Source organism: Cynocephalus volans, chromosome 4, assembly GCF_027409185.1.
Source record: "Cynocephalus volans isolate mCynVol1 chromosome 4, mCynVol1.pri, whole genome shotgun sequence".
NCBI lineage: Eukaryota > Metazoa > Chordata > Mammalia > Dermoptera > Cynocephalidae > Cynocephalus > Cynocephalus volans.
The window spans coordinates 119839581-119857108 of NC_084463.1; the positions used below are offsets into that span (position 1 = coordinate 119839581).

Below are 17528 nucleotides of genomic sequence, written 5' to 3' on the forward strand. Positions count from 1 at the left end.
AGATCTGAATTGTAATTTTCAGAGACATGTTAGCTCTTCCAGGCCACTGAGAGAATGGCTCACCTCTGCATCCAGACTGTCCCAGTCCTATCCATGCTTTATCTCAAATGTCCCTCAAGCCCGTCTTCCTCCTCCTCCTGCCCCCTGTCGCTACCACATCATCTCCCAGTGTATTATTGCAATCATTTCCTAACCAGTGTGCCTGCCTGCAGCTTGGCCCCCTGCAGGCAGAGTGAGAGCATTCTAGAATGCAGACCTGACTATAGGGGCCTCACGCTTCAAGTCCTTCAGTGGCTTCCCATTGCCTGCAGACTGAATTGGCAGGCCAAGTCCAAACTACACTGAACCTCTGCTAGTTTCCCCAAATATCCCACGCTGTTTCCCATGCCTTTGCAGATGCAGCATGCTCTCTACCTGCACCCCAAAACCCACTTCTGCTTTCCATTTTTTAAATGCTAACACTTATTTGTACATATTTGTGGGGTACAGCATGTTGTTCAGTACACACACGTACTGCCTTTCCTTACGTTGCTCTTCCACCATCCATCCAGTTCCAGCCCAGACATCTCCCCCTCTGAGGAGCCTTCCCTGATTCCCCTAGGCCTCATCGTGTCTCATTTCTTTGTTTGCTTGTCTGCCTCGTCCACCAGACTGTGAGCTCCTGGGGACCAGGGACTACATCTGTGTCATTATTCTAGCTTCATAGCCCAGTACCGAGCCTGACACCGAACACGGGAGGCAATATATCTCTGTGGTTAGAGCTCATACTTCTGGAGTCAGCCTATCTTAGTTCTAACTTTAGATCTTCTATTAACTAGCTGTGTGATCCTGAACAAATTACATAGTTCATCTGCACCTTAACATTTCTACCTGTAAAATGGGAATAGTGGTAATGTCTACGTCATAGGGTTGCCCTGAGGAATTGTGAATTAATCCACATATACAATGTTTAGAGCTGTGTTTGGTGCATAGTGAGTCCTATTTTAGAATTAGCATGTATACCTTCCATTTCTAAAATGGTTTGGTTCTTGAGGTCAGCCATCAATTTGATCACCTTCATCATGTTGAAGAGCGTTTCTGACCTCCCCCAGGTGGGTGCTTTGTGCCAACCACACAGAGCCCGTGAAGGGTTTCCTTGGCCGGTACCTGAGGAGGAAGCTCATGGAAACGGAGATCAGTGGGCGGGTGCGGAATGTGGAGCTGGTAAAAATCATCGACTGGATTCCCAAGGTCTGGCATCACCTCAACCGCTTCTTGGAGGCTCACAGCTCCTCGGACGTCACCATTGGTAGGTGGGAGGCCAGGAGGGAGAGGAGGGGCTGGCCAGCAGGGAGGTGAAGCCTGTGGATCACTGGCTTCCTTAGATGGCTGTCCTCTGGGCCCTGGCCTGGACAGTGCTTTGTGAGCAGTCTGCTGGACACTGGGCTGTCCATGGAGACAGAGCAGGGGGGCAGAGGGACAAGGCCAGATCGAGATGGACCCCAGACCACCGGTGATTGTAGAGGAGAGATGTGTCCAGCCGGGCTGATGCAGAAACTGCCGGCTCAGTGCAGAGTCCCCACCCTGGAGCTCCCCACACCCCCAGTTGAAACTACCCTTTGGACTGCTTTGCTTTAAAAATAAAGTTTTAGCAGTATTGCTGAAGGTTACAGATTTAGAACAGAGAGAAAAAGATCACTGATCATCCCACCATCCTGACATCACAATTTATTTATTTTATTTTATTTTTTTGTCTTTTAATTTTTTTATTTTATTTTATTTTTTTTATTTTATTTTTTTTTTTTGCTATTTATAAATTTTATTTTGTCGATATACATTGTAGCTGATTAATGCTCCCCATCACCAAAACCTCCCTCCCTTCTCCCTCCCCCCTCCCCCCCAACAATGTCCTTTCTGTTTGCTTGTTGTATCAACTTCAAATAATTGTTGTTGTTATATCTTCTTCCCCCCACCCGGTTTGTGTGTGTGTGTGTATGTGTGTGTGTGTGAATTTATATATTAATTTTTAGCTCCCTCCAATAAGTGAGAACATGTGGTATTTCTCTTTCTGTGCCTGACTTGTTTCACTTAATATAATTCTCTCAAGGTCCATCCATGTTGTTGCAAATGGCAGTATTTCATTCGTTTTTATAGCTGAGTAGTATTCCATTGTGTAGATGTACCACATTTTCCGTATCCACTCATCTGATGATGGGCATTTGGGCTGGTTCCAACTCTTGGCTATTGTAAAGAGTGCTGCGATGAACATTGGGGAACAGGTATACCTTCGACTTGATGATTTCCATTCCTCTGGGTATATTCCCAACAGTGGGATGGCTGGGTCGTATGGTAGATCTATTTGCAATTGTTTGAGGAACCTCCATACCATTTTCCATAGAGGCTGCACCATTTTGCAGTCCCACCAACAATGTATGAGAGTTCCTTTTTCTCCGCAGCCTCGCCAGCATTTATCGTTCATAGTCTTTTGGATTTTAGCCATCCTAACTGGGGTTAGATGGTATCTCAATGTGGTTTTGATTTGCATTTCCCGGATGCTGAGTGATGTTGAGCATTTTTTCATATGTCTGTTGGCCATTTGGATATCTTCCTTAGAGAAATGCCTACTTAGCTCTTTTGCCCATTTTTTAATTGGGTTGCTTGTTTTCTTCTTGTAAAGTTGTTTGAGTTCCTTATATATTCTGGATATTAATCCTTTGTCAGATGTATATTTTGCAAATATTTTCTCCCACTCTGTTGGTTGTCTTTTAACTCTTTTAATTGTTTCTTTTGCTGTGCAGAAGCTTTTTAGTTTGATATAATCCCATTTGTTTATTTTTCCTTTAGTTGCCCGTGCTTTTGGGGTCGTATTCATGAAGTCTGTGCCCAGTCCTATTTCCTGAAGTGTTTCCCCTATGTTTTCTTTAAGAAGTTTTATTGTCTCAGGGTGTATATTTAAATCCTTAATCCATTTTGAGTTGATTTTAGTATACGGTGAGAGGTATGGATCTAGTTTCATTCTCCTGCATATGGATATCCAGTTATCCCAGCACCACTTGCTGAAGAGGCAGTCCCTTCCCCAGTGAATAGGCTTGGTGCCTTTGTCAAAGATCAGATGGCAGTAAGTGTGTGGGTTGATTTCTGGATTCTCTATTCTATTCCATTGGTCAGTGTGTCTGTCTTTATGCCAGTACCATACTGTTTTGGTTATTATAGCTTTGTAGTATAGCTTAAAGTCAGGTAGTGTTATGCCTCCAGCTTTATTTTTTTTGCTGAGCATTGCTTTGGCTATTCGTGGTCTTTTATTGTTCCATATAAATGTCTGAATAGTTTTTTCCATTTCTGAGAAAAATGTCTTTGGAATTTTGATGGGGATTGCATTGAATTTGTATATCACTTTGGGTAGTATGGACATTTTCACTATGTTGATTCTTCCAATCCAAGAGCATGGAATATCTTTCCATCTTCTTGTATCCTCTCTAATTTCTCTCAGCAGTGGTTTGTAGTTCTCATTATAGAGATTTTTCACCTCCTTGGTTAACTCAATTCCTAAGTATTTTATTTTTTTGGTGGCTATTGTAAATGGGCAGGCTTTCTTGATTTCTCCTTCTGCATGTTCACTATTGGAGAAAATAAATGCTACTGATTTTTGTGTGTTGATTTTGTATCCTGCTACTGTGCTAAAATCATTTATCAATTCCAACAGTTTTTTTGTAGAGGTTTTAGGCTGTTCGATATATAGGATCATGTCATCTGCAAACAGGGACAGTTTGACTTCATCTTTTCCAATCTGGATGCCCTTTATTTCCTTCTCTTCTCTGATTGCTCTGGCTAGTACTTCCAACACTATGTTGAATAGGAGTGGTGAGAGTGGGCATCCTTGTCTAGTGCCTGTTCTTAAAGGAAAAGCTTTCAGCTTTTCCCCATTCAGGATGATATTGGCAGTGGGTTTGGCATATATGGCTTTAATTATGTTGAGATACTTTCCCTCTATACCTAACTTATAGAGGGTCTTTGTCATGAATGAGTGCTGAACTTTATCAAATGCTTTTTCAGCGTCTATAGAGATGATCATATGGTCCTTGTGTTTGAGTTTATTAATATGGTGTATCACATTTATTGATTTGCGTATGTTGAACCAACCTTGCATCCCTGGGATGAATCCCACTTGATCGTGATGAATAATTTTTCGTATGTGTTGCTGTATTCTGTTTGCTAGTATTTTAGTGAGGATTTTTGCATCTATATTCATCAAGGATATCGGCCTGTAGTTTTCTTTTTTGGTTATATCTTTACCTGGTTTTGGTATCAGGATGATGTTTGCTTCATAGAATGAGTTTGGGAGATTTGCGTCCGTTTCAATCTTTTGGAATAGTTTGTAAAGAATCGGTGTCAATTCCTGTTTGAATGTTTGGTAAAATTCTGCTGTGAATCCATCCGGTCCTGGGCTTTTCTTTGTTGGGAGCCTTCTGATAACAGCTTCAATCTCCTTTATTGTTATTGGTCTGTTCAAATTTTCTACGTCTTCACGGTTCAGTTTTGGGAGCTTGTGTGTGTCCAGAAATTTATCCATTTCCTCCAGATTTTCAAATTTGTTGGCGTATAGTTGTTTATAGTAGTCTCGAATGATTCCTTGTATTTCAGATGAATCAGTTGTAATATCGCCTTTTTCATTTCTAATTTTTGTTATTTGAGTCTTCTCTCTTCTTTTTTTTGTTAGCCAAGCTAATGGTTTGTCAATTTTATTTATCTTTTCAAAAAACCAACTTTTTGATTCGTTGATCTTTTGAATTGTTTTTTGGTTTTCAATTTCATTCAGTTCTGCTCTGATCTTAATGATTTCTTTCCGTCTGCTAACTTTAGGATTGGATTGTTCTTGTTTTTCTAGTTCTTTAAGGTGAAGTGTTAGGTTGTTCACTTGCCATCTTTCCATTCTTCTGAAGTGAGCATTTAATGCAATAAATTTTCCCCTCAATACTGCTTTTGCAGTATCCCACAGGTTTTGGTATGATGTATCATTGTTTTCATTAGTTTCAATAAACTTTTTGATTTCCTGCTTGATTTCTTCTTGGACCCATATGTCATTAAGTAGAATGCTGTTTAATTTCCATGTGTTTGTATAGTTTCCAGAGTTTTGTTTGTTATTAATTTCTAGTTTTAATCCATTGTGGTCTGAGAAGATACATGGGATAATTCCAATTTTTTTGAATTTATTGAGACTTGATTTGTGACCTAATATGTGATCTATCCTGGAGAATGATCCATGTGCTGATGAGAAGAATGAATATTCTGAGGTTGTTGGGTGGAATGTTCTGTAGATATCTGCCAATTCCAATTGGTCTAGAGTCTTGTTTAGATCTTGTGTTTCTCTACTGATTCTTTGCCTAGATGATCTGTCTAATATTGACAGTGGAGTGTTCAGGTCCCCTGCTATTATGGTATTAGTGTCTATTTCCTTCTTTAGGTCTAATAGAGTTTGTTTTATAAATCTGGCTGCTCCAACATTGGGTGCGTACATATTTATGATTGTTATGTCTTCTTGATGGATCAGTCCTTTTATCATTAAGTAGTGTCCCTCATTGTCTCTTTTTATGGTTTTTAGTTTAAAGTCTATTTTGTCAGATATAAGAATAGCCACTCCAGCTCGTTTTTCTTTTCTGTTTGCATGGTAAATCTTTTTCCATCCTTTCACTCTTAGTCTGTGTGAATCTTTATGGGTGAGGTGGGTCTCTTGTAGGCAGCATTTAGTTGGGTCCTGCTTTTTGATCCAGTCAGCCAGTCTGTGTCTTTTAATTGGGGAATTTAAGCCTTTAACATTAAGAGTTGTTATTGAAAGGTGTTGATTTATTCCTAGCATTTTATTGGTTGTTTGGTTGTCTTAGGTGTCTTTTGTTCCTTGCTTTCTGATTTACTGTTTGGTTTCTTTGTTTGTTGGTTCCTTAGGTTGTAGATAGTGTTTTTGTTAGCTTGTTTTCTCTTCATGAATGCCATTTTTATTGTACTAGCGGGTTTTGATTTTTCTTGGGTTTTTATGGCAGTGGTAGTTATTTTTCAGGAACCAAACCCAGTACTCCCTTGAGGATTTCTTGTAAGGGTGGTCTTGTGGTAGTGAACTCCCGCAGTTTTTGTTTGTCTGAGAAATATACTATTTGCCCCTCATTTCGGAAGGATAGCCTTGCAGGGTAGAGTATTCTTGGCTGGCAATCTTTGTCTTTTAGTATTTTGAAAATATCATCCCATTCCTTTCTAGCTTTTAGGGTTTGTGATGAAAAGTCTGATGTTAACCTGATTGGGGCTCCCTTATAGGTGATTTGACGCTTCTCTCTTGCAGCTTTTAAGATTCTCTCTTTGTCTCTGAGTTTTGCCAATTTGACTATGACATGTCTTGGAGAAGGCCTTTTTGGGTTGAATACGTTTGGAGATCGTTGAGCTTCCTGGATCTGAAGATCAGTGATTTTTCCTATACCTGGGAAGTTTTCTGCCACTATTTTGTTGAATATGTTTTCAATGGAATCTCCATTTTCCTCCCCTTCTGGAATACCCATGACTCGGATATTTGAGCGCTTGAGGTTGTCTGATATCTCTCTCAGATTTTCTTCCATGTCCTTGATTCTTTTTTCTTTCTTTTTGTCTGCTTGTGTTATTTCAAACAGCCCATCTTCAAGTTCAGAGGTTCTCTCTTCAACTTCGACAAGCCTGCTGGTTAAACTCTCCGTTGTGTTTTTTATTTCGCTGAATAACTTCTTCAGTTCAGCAAGTTCTGCTACATTTTTTTTCAGGACATTGATTTCCTTGTATATTTCCTCTTTCAGATCCTGTATACTTTTCCTCATTTCATCATGATGTCTAGCTGAGTTTTCTTGTATCTCATTCAGTTTCCTTAGAATTATCACTCGAAATTCCTTGTCAGTTATTTCAAGGGCTTCTTGTTCTATAGGATCTAGAGTATGAGATTTATTAACTTTTGGTGGTGTACTTTCTTGATTTTTTGTATTTCTGGTGTCTTTTTTTTGGTGTTTATTCATTGTGGCAGGGGGTTTCACAGTCCACCGGTTTAAGACTAATGACTAACTAGGATGTTGCTGTGGTTGACAATTTGGTATGGCTCCCGCCGTGACTGCTCAGTTGGCCTCTAGTGTCTTGTGTGTGTGGTTGCCTCGGGTCTTGGGCTTCTCCGGGGAGCCACCTTTCTGGTCAGCTTGTACTCTGCTGGGCTGGTGGATCACGTACCACAGGGTGTGTGATCTCTGTTGAGCTTTCACTTTCTGTACAGGACTTCTCCCCGTTCCGTGTGCTCTGGCCCAGGCTGTTAGATCGTGCAGTGGCGACCCCACCGGGTGTGTGGTTCCTGTCGAGTCTCCGCCTCCCTGGCCGCACGTCTCCCCCCTGTGCACACTGTGCTGGGCTGGGGCGTGTCTTCTGCACCCCTCGTCTATCAGCTGGGCCTTCAAGACCCTGCTCAGCACCGCCTCGCCCAGGAAGTCTACCAGGTTTCTGCTAGGCACAGACGACCGGTCTCTCTGGGTGCCTTTGTAGCACTGTGTAGATCTTTCTCGGGTCTTGTTCACCTTTGTATCCCCCCGGTATAAACCGAGTCTAGTGCCCGCCTGCAGCCTGCTCTCCGGCAGGTTCAAGCGGACCTGGGAACTCTCCTACCACACTATTCCCAACCAGAAATTCGTTAGGCTTTTTTCCAAACTGGTGGTCGCAGAGATGGTATCTGCCTCCCAGTAACAGGAAGTTTACCGGGGCGGAGTCCAGGGTGTGGTGGAGTGACAGTCGGCCCGCCCGTACTTCCTAGCCCTCCCAAGACTGGTCGGGACGCCCCACACCCCCAGCCCTGCCAGAGAACCGCGGAGGGAGTGGGAGAGGAGGTCGGCCCGCAGGGTCCGGAAAGCCCCGCGCCAGGCCAAGCAAATGGGCTCAGTGATGGCCGAGCAGGGCGGAGCTGCCCACACCTGGGAAAATGGAGGCAGCACCGTGGCAGTGAGTGGCCTGGTGGTGCAGGCGGAAGCCGCGTGGGCATCCACCCCCCGAACAGGGCTGTGCCAGGGATCACTCACAGTGCTGTGCCAGGTCGGGCGCTCGCTCTGTCTCTGGTTTGTTGCCTTCCGTGTTCTCGGCTCTGCCGCCTCGGGCTGTTCAGTCGCGGCACCGCTCGGGCGCTCCCAGGAATCTTCTTTAATGCTGGCCTGAAACCTCGAATCCTGAATAGGGCAGCTGGCCGCCTTCTTCAGCGCGGCCCCGGTCTCCGGGATCCTGGCTGCATCCACAGCAGCCCTGGCGCCGTGTTCCCTGTTTCAAGACTCACTTTTGCAGCTAAGAATCAGTTCTTTTCCTGCTCCACACTTCAAAGCTGTTGCCTGTAAATGAGGCAGCCTCTCCTGCCGGGGGCAAAGTGGCGTTGAGCCCCCACGACCGGCCAGCAGCAGCAGTCCTCCCTTAAGAGATGGCCAGAGGAAGGTCCACAAGTTTCCCGGCTGCCTGAGGCCCAGTGGCCACCTTTTCCACCTCAGCTACTCCGCGCCAGCCGCCGCAGCCGCCGCCATCTTGAAACCCCCTGACATCACAATTTATATTTGAGCTTATTTTTTCTGTCCTTGTTCATACATACGTGTTTTATGTCCATAGTCTACATACAGTACGTTCTGTTTTCTTTCACTTTATACTGTCTCATAAGTATTCTATGCTGCTACTTAGTTTTTTAAATTATTTTTAAAGGCTGCAAAGTAATCAAATGCCGGTGTGTCTTCATTTGCTTAACCATTGCTGTTTCCTTGGACACATAGTGTGTTTCCATTTTTAAAAATCAAGATTAATAATACCACAGTGACATCTTCTCCATAAAGCCTTTCCTGTCCTTTGGATGATTTCCTCAAGGAGATCCCAGGGATGAGAATAGGGAGTCAGAGTGTCCTGCTCTGTGTCCCCATCTGGCAGCTGGTATTTCTACCATCACAGCTGCCATGGCTCAGGAAACCCAGGGTCCTTCCTGTGAGGGATGCTCGGACCACAGCTTCTCCTGCTCACCATCCCCCCCACCCCCCTGACCCCGGTTTAGCTCTGATGTATTTTCATTGCCGTCCCCAGGCCCCCGGCTCTTCCTGTCGTGCCCCATCGACGTGGATGGCTCGAGAGTGTGGTTCACCGACTTGTGGAACTACTCCATTATCCCCTATCTCCTGGAAGCTGTCAGAGAAGGACTCCAGGTGAGCAGCACACCACCTGCCGGCTTCCTCAAAGCTGAGGGGGGACTGTCCTGGTGACCAGATGAGCTGTCTTATCTCCTCCTACAGGTATCTGACTGACATGAGCTGACAGTTTCTCACCTGTGAGGTCATCAGCCTAGCACAGTGTAGGAACACTTAGCTGCAAATCCTGGCTCTGCCACTTATTAGCTGAGTGACCCCAGGCAAGTTGGTTAGCCTCTCTGGCCTCAGTGCCCTCATCGATAGAAGGGGATATTACTAGTATTCTGCCACAGAGTTGTTGCAAGGAGTAAATGAAGATTTGGCCATAAAGTGCTCAGCATAGTAAGTGCGCAGGAAATGGAACCGTACACGTGTAGCCCTTTGCAAAGTGTTCTCGTAACTGCTATGGGATTCAAGCCCTGGATTAGTCCTGACACTCAGAGATTTCTTTTTTTTTTTTTTTTTTTTTTGTCTTCATTTCTCAAGAGAGAAAAATTGAGGCTCAAAGAGAGTAAGTGACTTGCCCCAGATCATAAAAGTGAAACTCAAAGAATCCGGGATTTTGGGCCGAGCCCGTGGTGCACTTGGGAGAGTGCGGCTCTGGGAGCGCCGCGACGCTCCCGCCGCGGGTTCGGATCCTATAAAGGAATGGTCGGTGCACTCACTGGCTGAGTGCCGGTCACGAAAAAGACACACACACACAAAAAAAGAATCCGAGATTTGAATCCTATGCCTTCTGGGTTGAATTCCATATTCTTAGCCCTTGGACCCCATGGCACTCAGTACCTGACATCAGGACCCCTCAAAGGTGATTTTGGGGCCCAGCAGCAGCTGGAAAGCACAGATTCTTCCCTTCTCACTCAGCCCAGGGTTTAACCTAGAGGCTTACCATTAAACTGGAGCTTGGGACTGTTTTATTGTTGCTCTTGGAGGCAGCCTAGGAAGTCCTGTAGGCTTTAAGCACTCACACTGAGTAACTAGCAGGCACCACGCACAGCTGAATAATCCAGGAACCCGTTTTGCAGCCAGGTTTCCAGGGACTTCTTTGTTTCCTCAGTGCTGGGCAGTGGGAGACTCAAGATGCTGTTGAAGGCTTGTGGAAGGTGCAGGAGCGGTATGTACCTGCATACATGTGTGTGACAGTACAACGTAATGGCTTCAGTCAGTGTCTGAGCTACTTTCACCTGCTTTGTGTCTGTAACAGATAGCAGCAATGATGGTCTTCGGAGTCATTCAGTTCAAAAAGAACTTGAAAAGGAAGATGTTGTGCCTCTTGTGACTGGTATTTCATGATTTGGAGCTCGTATGCTGCAAATTCAAACCGCCGTGTTGAAATACAAATGTATTGTGAAGGTAGAGAGAAGCAAGAAATTAGGCAGTCTTTGGCTAACCCAAAATCATTAGTTAACAGTGCTCTATTGATTGTTGCTTTCATAAGAGAAGGTATGAACAATTTCAGATGTTTGCAGTGCAGTCCTCCCAGATAGATAAAGTCGCTAGCTTTGGTAAATTGACGATAATTTAGTTTCTAATTTGATGGGTTTGTTAGAACCACAAACTCAAACCACCACCAGCCATCCCTATTTTCTTAGTCAGATGGAAGCATCTCCCATCTGCTGGATCCTTGCAGTCTGCGTCATTTCAGAAGGCTCTCTATTCTCAGTCAGTGGCTTCTAGGAACTGTGGTATGCCCAGCACCTCTCCAAAATCCAAACTGCTCAAGAGAAGCAGAGAGAATTTGGCAGAGGAGGTGTACCATTTGCTCCTGTGTCCGCCTCACCTCTAAGTTTTCCCACTTGCTTCCTGTTTGCTCCAAATGTATCTCCTGGTGAGGGAGGGGGAGTGACCTCAGTCATTTGGAAGAACTCATGGGCTCTGCTGAATAAAGGCCTCCCATGCCCAAAGAGGCACTAACCAGGAAGGGAGCCTGTCTGTGCCCCAGCCTTGAGCTGCACATCAGCAAGCCCCTTGTCAGTCACCAGTGGTGCCAAGGCCTGCTCCTTTGGACCTAAACTTAAACGAAGGCTTTCTGGGCATGGCTGTGAAGGTGGGGCCTCAATTCCCTTGCCCATCTTGGAGAGGTTGCCAATGGAGTTTATCATAGAGGAGCACTGGGGTTCTTTCCCACCAAGAGCAAGCCAGGCCACAGGTTGAAGTGGAACAGACCATCTGGTATCGGGAGCAGAGATGTGCTACAGTCTCACAAGACTCACCAGTTCAGTGTGAAGCAGGAAAAGTCATCTCTTCTTTGTGCCATGAGGTCATCTGAAGGACAATTTTTCGAGAGTGTGGGAGGAGGAGAGGGAGGTGGCCAGAGGTAGCATTCCACCAAGTGACTCCAGAGCCACCAAGCCTGTGACCTCATCATCCTGAAGAGCCCATGAGACCTCACAGAATCTGCTAATTCTTGAGGAAATCTGCTGCGTTCTTCATGGCTCCGGTTTTGAGGGCAAGTTTTCTGATATTTATTGAGGGCCTGCTGCTGGCCAGGGATTGTCTTAGGGGCCTGACACACATGAGCGTGTTTAGTTCCTACAGCCCAGTGACCATTAAATAGACGAGGAAACCAAGGCTCACAGAAGTTTCTGGACCTTACCAAGTTCACTCAGCAGGGTTTGATGGAGTGAGCGTTAGAGCCGAGGGCTTACGACTCCTTGGCTACTGCCATGATTTTCAGGCTGTCCTGAGGACCCCCATAACTCCACCAAGACAAGAGAAGCCTCAGGTGGTTCAGGGAACGAAGTATTGTGTTTTATATAGTGTAGTTCTACATATGATTTCATTTTTTTGAAAGGATTCCTTTATTTAAAAAAATAAAATTCCCTACTGTCCTTTGTATGACTTTGAGTCCATGTTTACTATGTACTGGGCACTATACAGGGTCACTGGCTCCTCATCTAACCCAGGTGAGCACACTTCAAAGCAATTAAGCCTTTGGCCAAGGTTATACACTGAGAAAAGGACAGGGGAGTCCCTAGAATGGATTCTGACAGGACTGCCGATGGTGGTGTGACCTCAGTGGAACATAAAGAGATCTATGTAACCAGGCTTTAAGGACGGCTTCCAGACAGCTCCTCCAACAGGCACACCCATGCCGGGAGGAAATGTGGTATCGCCCCCTAGTGGATATCAGTTGGCTTTGTAAGTTTAGGCTCTGGCATCTTTTCCTGGTAGGATTAGAGGGTGTGTGTGTGGGGTGTGTGTGTGTGTGTGTGTGTGTGGGTGGGTGGGTGGGTGTGTGTGTGTGGTGGGTGTGTGTGGGTGTGGGTGTGTGTGGGGGTGTGGGTGTGTGTGGGTGTGTGTGGTGTGTGTGTGTGGGTGTGTGTGTGGGGGGGGGGGTGGGGGTGTGTGTGTGGGTGTGTGTGGGTGTGTGTGGGTGTGTGTGGTGTGTGTGGTGTGTGTGTGTAGATTCTTCCTGAACGTGTGCTTTGATGCCTCTTTGTGTGATATACATGTGCTCCCAGGAGTCGCATGCTCCCAGAGTCAGAAGGCACACAGTGGTCCAGGTTTAATTTCCTGTATCTTGGCTCCCTGTTATCCTGTCTCATTCTTCCTGACCCAGTGGGGATGCCAAGCTCCTTCCCTGCCTTGAGGAGAGTGAATGTTCTGTCTGTCTGTCCATCCGACTGTCTCTGCTGCTGCCCTCAGGGTTCTGCAGTGGAGCCAGGGAGCTTTATGATACTTCCTTTGCTTGCCACGGTACTTACCCAGCCATTCATCACCTTGATTTGAACATGTCCAGAGGCAAGTGGGGAGGCTTGTAAAAATATTTTCTGTTCTTGCAGATGATGTTAACATGTGCCCAATGTGCATTTGTCTTATGACTCAGTCCCTAGTCCTGTTCCCCTTTGGAGTTGGAAACACTTGCCAAAGCATCTTAAGATCTACAGGATAACTCAAAAGACCTCTATGCCCAGGGCAGGCCTGGTGCCTGTGGGGAATGGGAACAGTGGAGCAGTGAGCAAGGGGCCATTTGTCAGATTTCCCAACCTGCTCTGAGACCCTGGGCAAGTCTCCCATCTCTAGGCCTCTGGATCCCCACCTGTAAATTGAAAAGTTCAGACTAGAAGAGTGTTTTTTTCAGGCTGGTTTCTGTGAAGCCCAAAATATCCTCAAACCACTCCTTTTCTGGGGGTCAGAGATGAGGAGCAAGTGTTTGCAACATGCTGAGCCAAATGGTCTCCGAGGACTTGATGAGCTCTGACATTTCCAGCCCAGTGATTCGGCAGCCCTGAGTGTCCCCTCATCCAGACTAGAGGACAGAGACAGAATGTTATCTGTCCACCATGAGGGTTTGCTTCAGCCTCGCACATGTGAATTTTGGCTTGGAAAAGACAGCCCTTGGACGGAGAAGCTTCTGAACACTGCAGGAACGTTTCTAATCTGAAGCTACTCTCTTCTGCTCTAAGTCTCCCCAACTGCTTCTAGGGGCTCTCCTGCCCTGATGCGCATGTGTATCTACCCACCAATACATGCCCCCTCGCACGATCCCTTCCTGCTCAGACTGGACTATCTTCGGAGTGCCAGACCAGATTCCCAGGCTTGAGACTCACCGCTGCCTGGGTTAAGAAAGACTTCGAACAGGCTAGGCCACAGCGTTAGATGGGAGGGGTGCTGGCATCTGGGAAAGCGATGAGGTCATAGGAGGCTGTGTCCTGAGAGGAGAAAGAGGTGCACTAATGTAGAGAGATGGGCCCGGCTGAGATGGGGGCAAGGTGGGCGGCTTCCCTAATGGAAATCATATGCAAAGGGCCCAGGTGGCTCCAGGGATCATGAGAGAGGGGACACCACGGAGGGGACAGCCAGCCCCACCCAGGTTGTCCTGCCAATGGCTGGTGCACAGCCTGCGCTGCATCTCACTGCTTCAGATCTGGCTGAGTCTTGTGGTTCAAAGTAGAGTCAGTCAGGATGGGTGGAGAGGGAAAGGCCCAGACAAGGAAGCTGGTGTCCTAGGTTTGAATCCAGCTCAGCTCCCTATCCTTTCACAACTGGCTGTGCTCTTTAGGCCCCAATTTCCCCATCTGGTAACTGAAGGGTGGGGCTAGGTGGCCCCGTCTCCTTCCAGCTGATGTGGCCTATGACTCAGAAAAGAGAAGGTCTTGTTAATTCAGAGCTCAGCTCTGTTCTACTGTAGCACCGCTGTCTTTCCCCTATCATCTAGAAGATTACCAGGAGGGCAGAGGGAACGGATAGACAGACAGGCTGTGGCCCGAAGTTATTCCACCCTGGAGCCCCACTGCAGCCACGTGGTTCAGGAGTCTTTAGACACTGTACTTCCTAGAGGGGCTGCCTTTAGGACCACAGATAGCACTGCCCTGGGTGAGCACAACCTATTCCATCTGCTCGATATCACTGGTCTATGGAATTGGACAGACTTGGTTTCCAGTTCTGGATCCTCTCCTCCCTGGGCCTGTCTCCTCATTTGTAAACACAGTGGTAATACTTCCTTTTGGAGTCACACAGTGGTTAAACAAGATGTTTGTAAAGTGCTTCTTACGGTACCTGGCGCATAGTGAGCTGTAAGATGTGGTAGCGGTGGTAAAGAGAAAAGGCATAAAGACTACAGCTAGCTACGTGATTATACAGAGCCTCGCCTCGGGAAGTGGCCCAGCCTAGGTTTTTGTTCTTTAAAGAATGTATATGTTTCTTGAAATTGCTGGTAATAGTCACTAAAATCATTTTGTCTTTATATACTAAGACATAAGGAGCTTGGAGGCATGGTGTTGGTCTTATTCTAAATTAAGTGATAATACAGTTTACTGTTTTAAGAGAAAGTTATTATGGACAATTTTGAGAAATACTCGATGGGGGAAAAGCACTCATAATTCCATTACCCACATATACCTCTGTTAGCAATTTGCTGTTTTGAAAGTGGTGCTTCCATAGAGGGCCTCTGAGAGTCAGACCCACTTCAAGAAATAGGGTTTTCTAGAACCAGGGTGGTTTGTGACCTCTGCCTTCAGTGCTGATGCCCAGCAGCCAGTACTCTTAAGAGGTATTCTTAGGATGGGTGCGCTGAATGGGGTCCTAGAGCTCGCTCGTGGAAGCTGATAGCACCTCTTTCCAACACCACATTCAGTAACATCATGGGTAGTTTGAAATCAACCATGGTGGGAGTATTAATACCTTAGAAATTGGCAAATGTTTCAAATCAGGTTGTTGGGTTTTTTCCCCCCAGAACCAGTTTTTCAAATTGGATCACCAAGTCTTAGACTTTGGGGTTACACAGTGAGTCGGTGGCAGAGCTAGGATATGAACCCAGGTCAGCCTGACTCCAAAGCCCATGCTTTTAACTACCACGTTATGCTGCCTTCGGTCTTAGCACCTTGAGCTGTTTGCATCTTGGATGACTTCCTTAGGATAGAACTCTAGAAGTGTTATTACTTCATTAAGGGAGACATAATGCTGCGTTTTAGGAGTTTTCCAGAAAGCTGCAAAATCAGGGCTGCAAAAGAGGTCTTGGCCCACTTCCCAACTGTTTCTTCTTTGCCTGTTTTTAGCTCTATGGAAGGCGCGCCCCCTGGGAAGATCCTGCCAAGTGGGTGATGGACACGTATCCATGGGCAGCCAGCCCACAGCAGCACGAGTGGCCTCCACTGCTGCAGCTACGGCCTGAAGATGTTGGCTTTGATGGCTACTCCATGCCTCGGGAGGGGTCAACAAGCAAGCAGGTGCCCCCCAGTGATGCTGAAGGAGACCCACTGGTGAGTTCTCAGTTCACATAGCAGCATTCATTGAACACTTAGTGTATACTGGGCATGATGTAAGGCACTCTGGAAATATGAAGGTGACTAATCCCGGCCTTGCTTTGGAAGGCTGGAGCCACCCCAAGATTAGGAGCATTTTTGCCAATATGTTCTTCCACGATTTTAGTTTTTTGCTAAAGCCTTTAATCCCTCTGAAATTTTTTCTGGTATAAGAGAAATGGTTGTGAATTTGATTTCCCCCCTAAATGTCCCTATACTTATGTCTCTACGCTACTTTTTGCCCCCAATTTGAGATGCCACCTTTATCGTGTGCTATCCTGTTGCCTTGATCTCTCTCACAAATAACTAAGCAGAGGAAGAGAGTGCTAAAGATGAGAAGCCCAAGCCAAATGATCAGGAACACAGGCAGGGAGAGGTTTGAGGGCAGGAGGGATTCACGGAGGGCAGGGGGTCCATGTCCAGCGAGATGAGTGAAGTCTTTAAAGCTGCTTCAGCTTCTTATTTACTCTGCCATTGCTAAAGCAATAAAAGCCCTTTAAGAAGCACCTGGGCCAGTGACAACTGCACTTCTAATCAGTTGTACAAGAGCACTTCAGAAAGTTCTAGAAAGATTTGTATGATCTTTCAATTCAGTTTTTCCATGAACTTTTTGCAGTACCCTCTACCAATATAAGACCCATACATAGTCATGCTGCTAAATTAAACCTAACAGATCAAATGTGCTGTAAAATGAGGAAGCAAATATACCAAAATCTCCCATAGTTAAATGACTATTATCATGCCTTAAATTTAGCCCCCAGCTTCTTTTGCAGCTACGGTGAAAAGAAAAACACAATTGAGAATATTACTTGCATTACCTAATGAAAGAAAATATTCATAAAAGGTGTAGCAGGATTAAAAGACAACTGATTTACTGTTCTGTCCCTAGGGATGAGTTGATTTGCTAGATAAAAAAATAAATAGGTGATTTGGGTTGTCTACCATCCCGCTGATTGGTGGGAGGTAGCTGTGGTCCTGTTGAGGATTTTACTGGGAACTATATTTTTAAAGGATTTAATTACTTTTGTTTATGTGTGTAAGCTTGTTTGCAGTATTTACAACAATGGTCCTACAGAGGAAAGAAACATCCTTTAAACAGCCATTTTTAATGTTAACCATTGCTGAAAGCCAAAGTCATGGGGCTGTTTTTTTGTGGGGGCAAGTTCATGAGGTCTTAACTTACATAAATATAGAATTTAGGCTATGTAGAGGAAAGAATGGCTAGCCCATCCCCAGACACTATTTTCATAGGCAGTAATATTTGTATCACTGGTTGAACACAGAAAGCTCTTAGGTAAGACCTGGGTTCTTGGAACAGTTACACAGAATTTCAGCCCTAGGCCCCCAGAAATGAGCTGTGCCAATCCAGCCACCCCTATCTACCAAGCTAGATATTTGGTATTTCTCCCAGTCTTGTTCTCTCTGTCCAGGGCAACGAGTCTGTATTATAATAGCTTCCTTATTTACTAACCTCTCTGCTTCATGAGACTGAGATCTTCATGAGAACAGGACTTCCTTGTTTTTGTTCCAGAACCATATGCTATGGAAACACCAGAATGTTTGATGAGTGAATAAATAATCTCACTGCCAAGGATTGTCCATTGTACTTCAATTT

The 17528-nt window shown here is 45.5% G+C and overlaps 1 protein-coding gene across 3 annotated transcripts in view; it reads left to right on the top strand.

Annotated features, from left to right (window-relative positions):
• NAV2 (neuron navigator 2) overlaps positions 1-17528 on the top strand; it is a 288936-nt gene that overhangs the window by 266781 nt on the left and 4627 nt on the right. For all 3 annotated transcript variants that reach the window (XM_063095507.1, XM_063095508.1, XM_063095509.1), the window contains exons 36-38: positions 1092-1288; positions 9067-9185; positions 15668-15871. In XM_063095507.1, coding sequence (XP_062951577.1) covers positions 1092-1288; positions 9067-9185; positions 15668-15871 — 520 coding nt within the window. The remainder of the gene's footprint in view (positions 1-1091; positions 1289-9066; positions 9186-15667; positions 15872-17528) is intronic.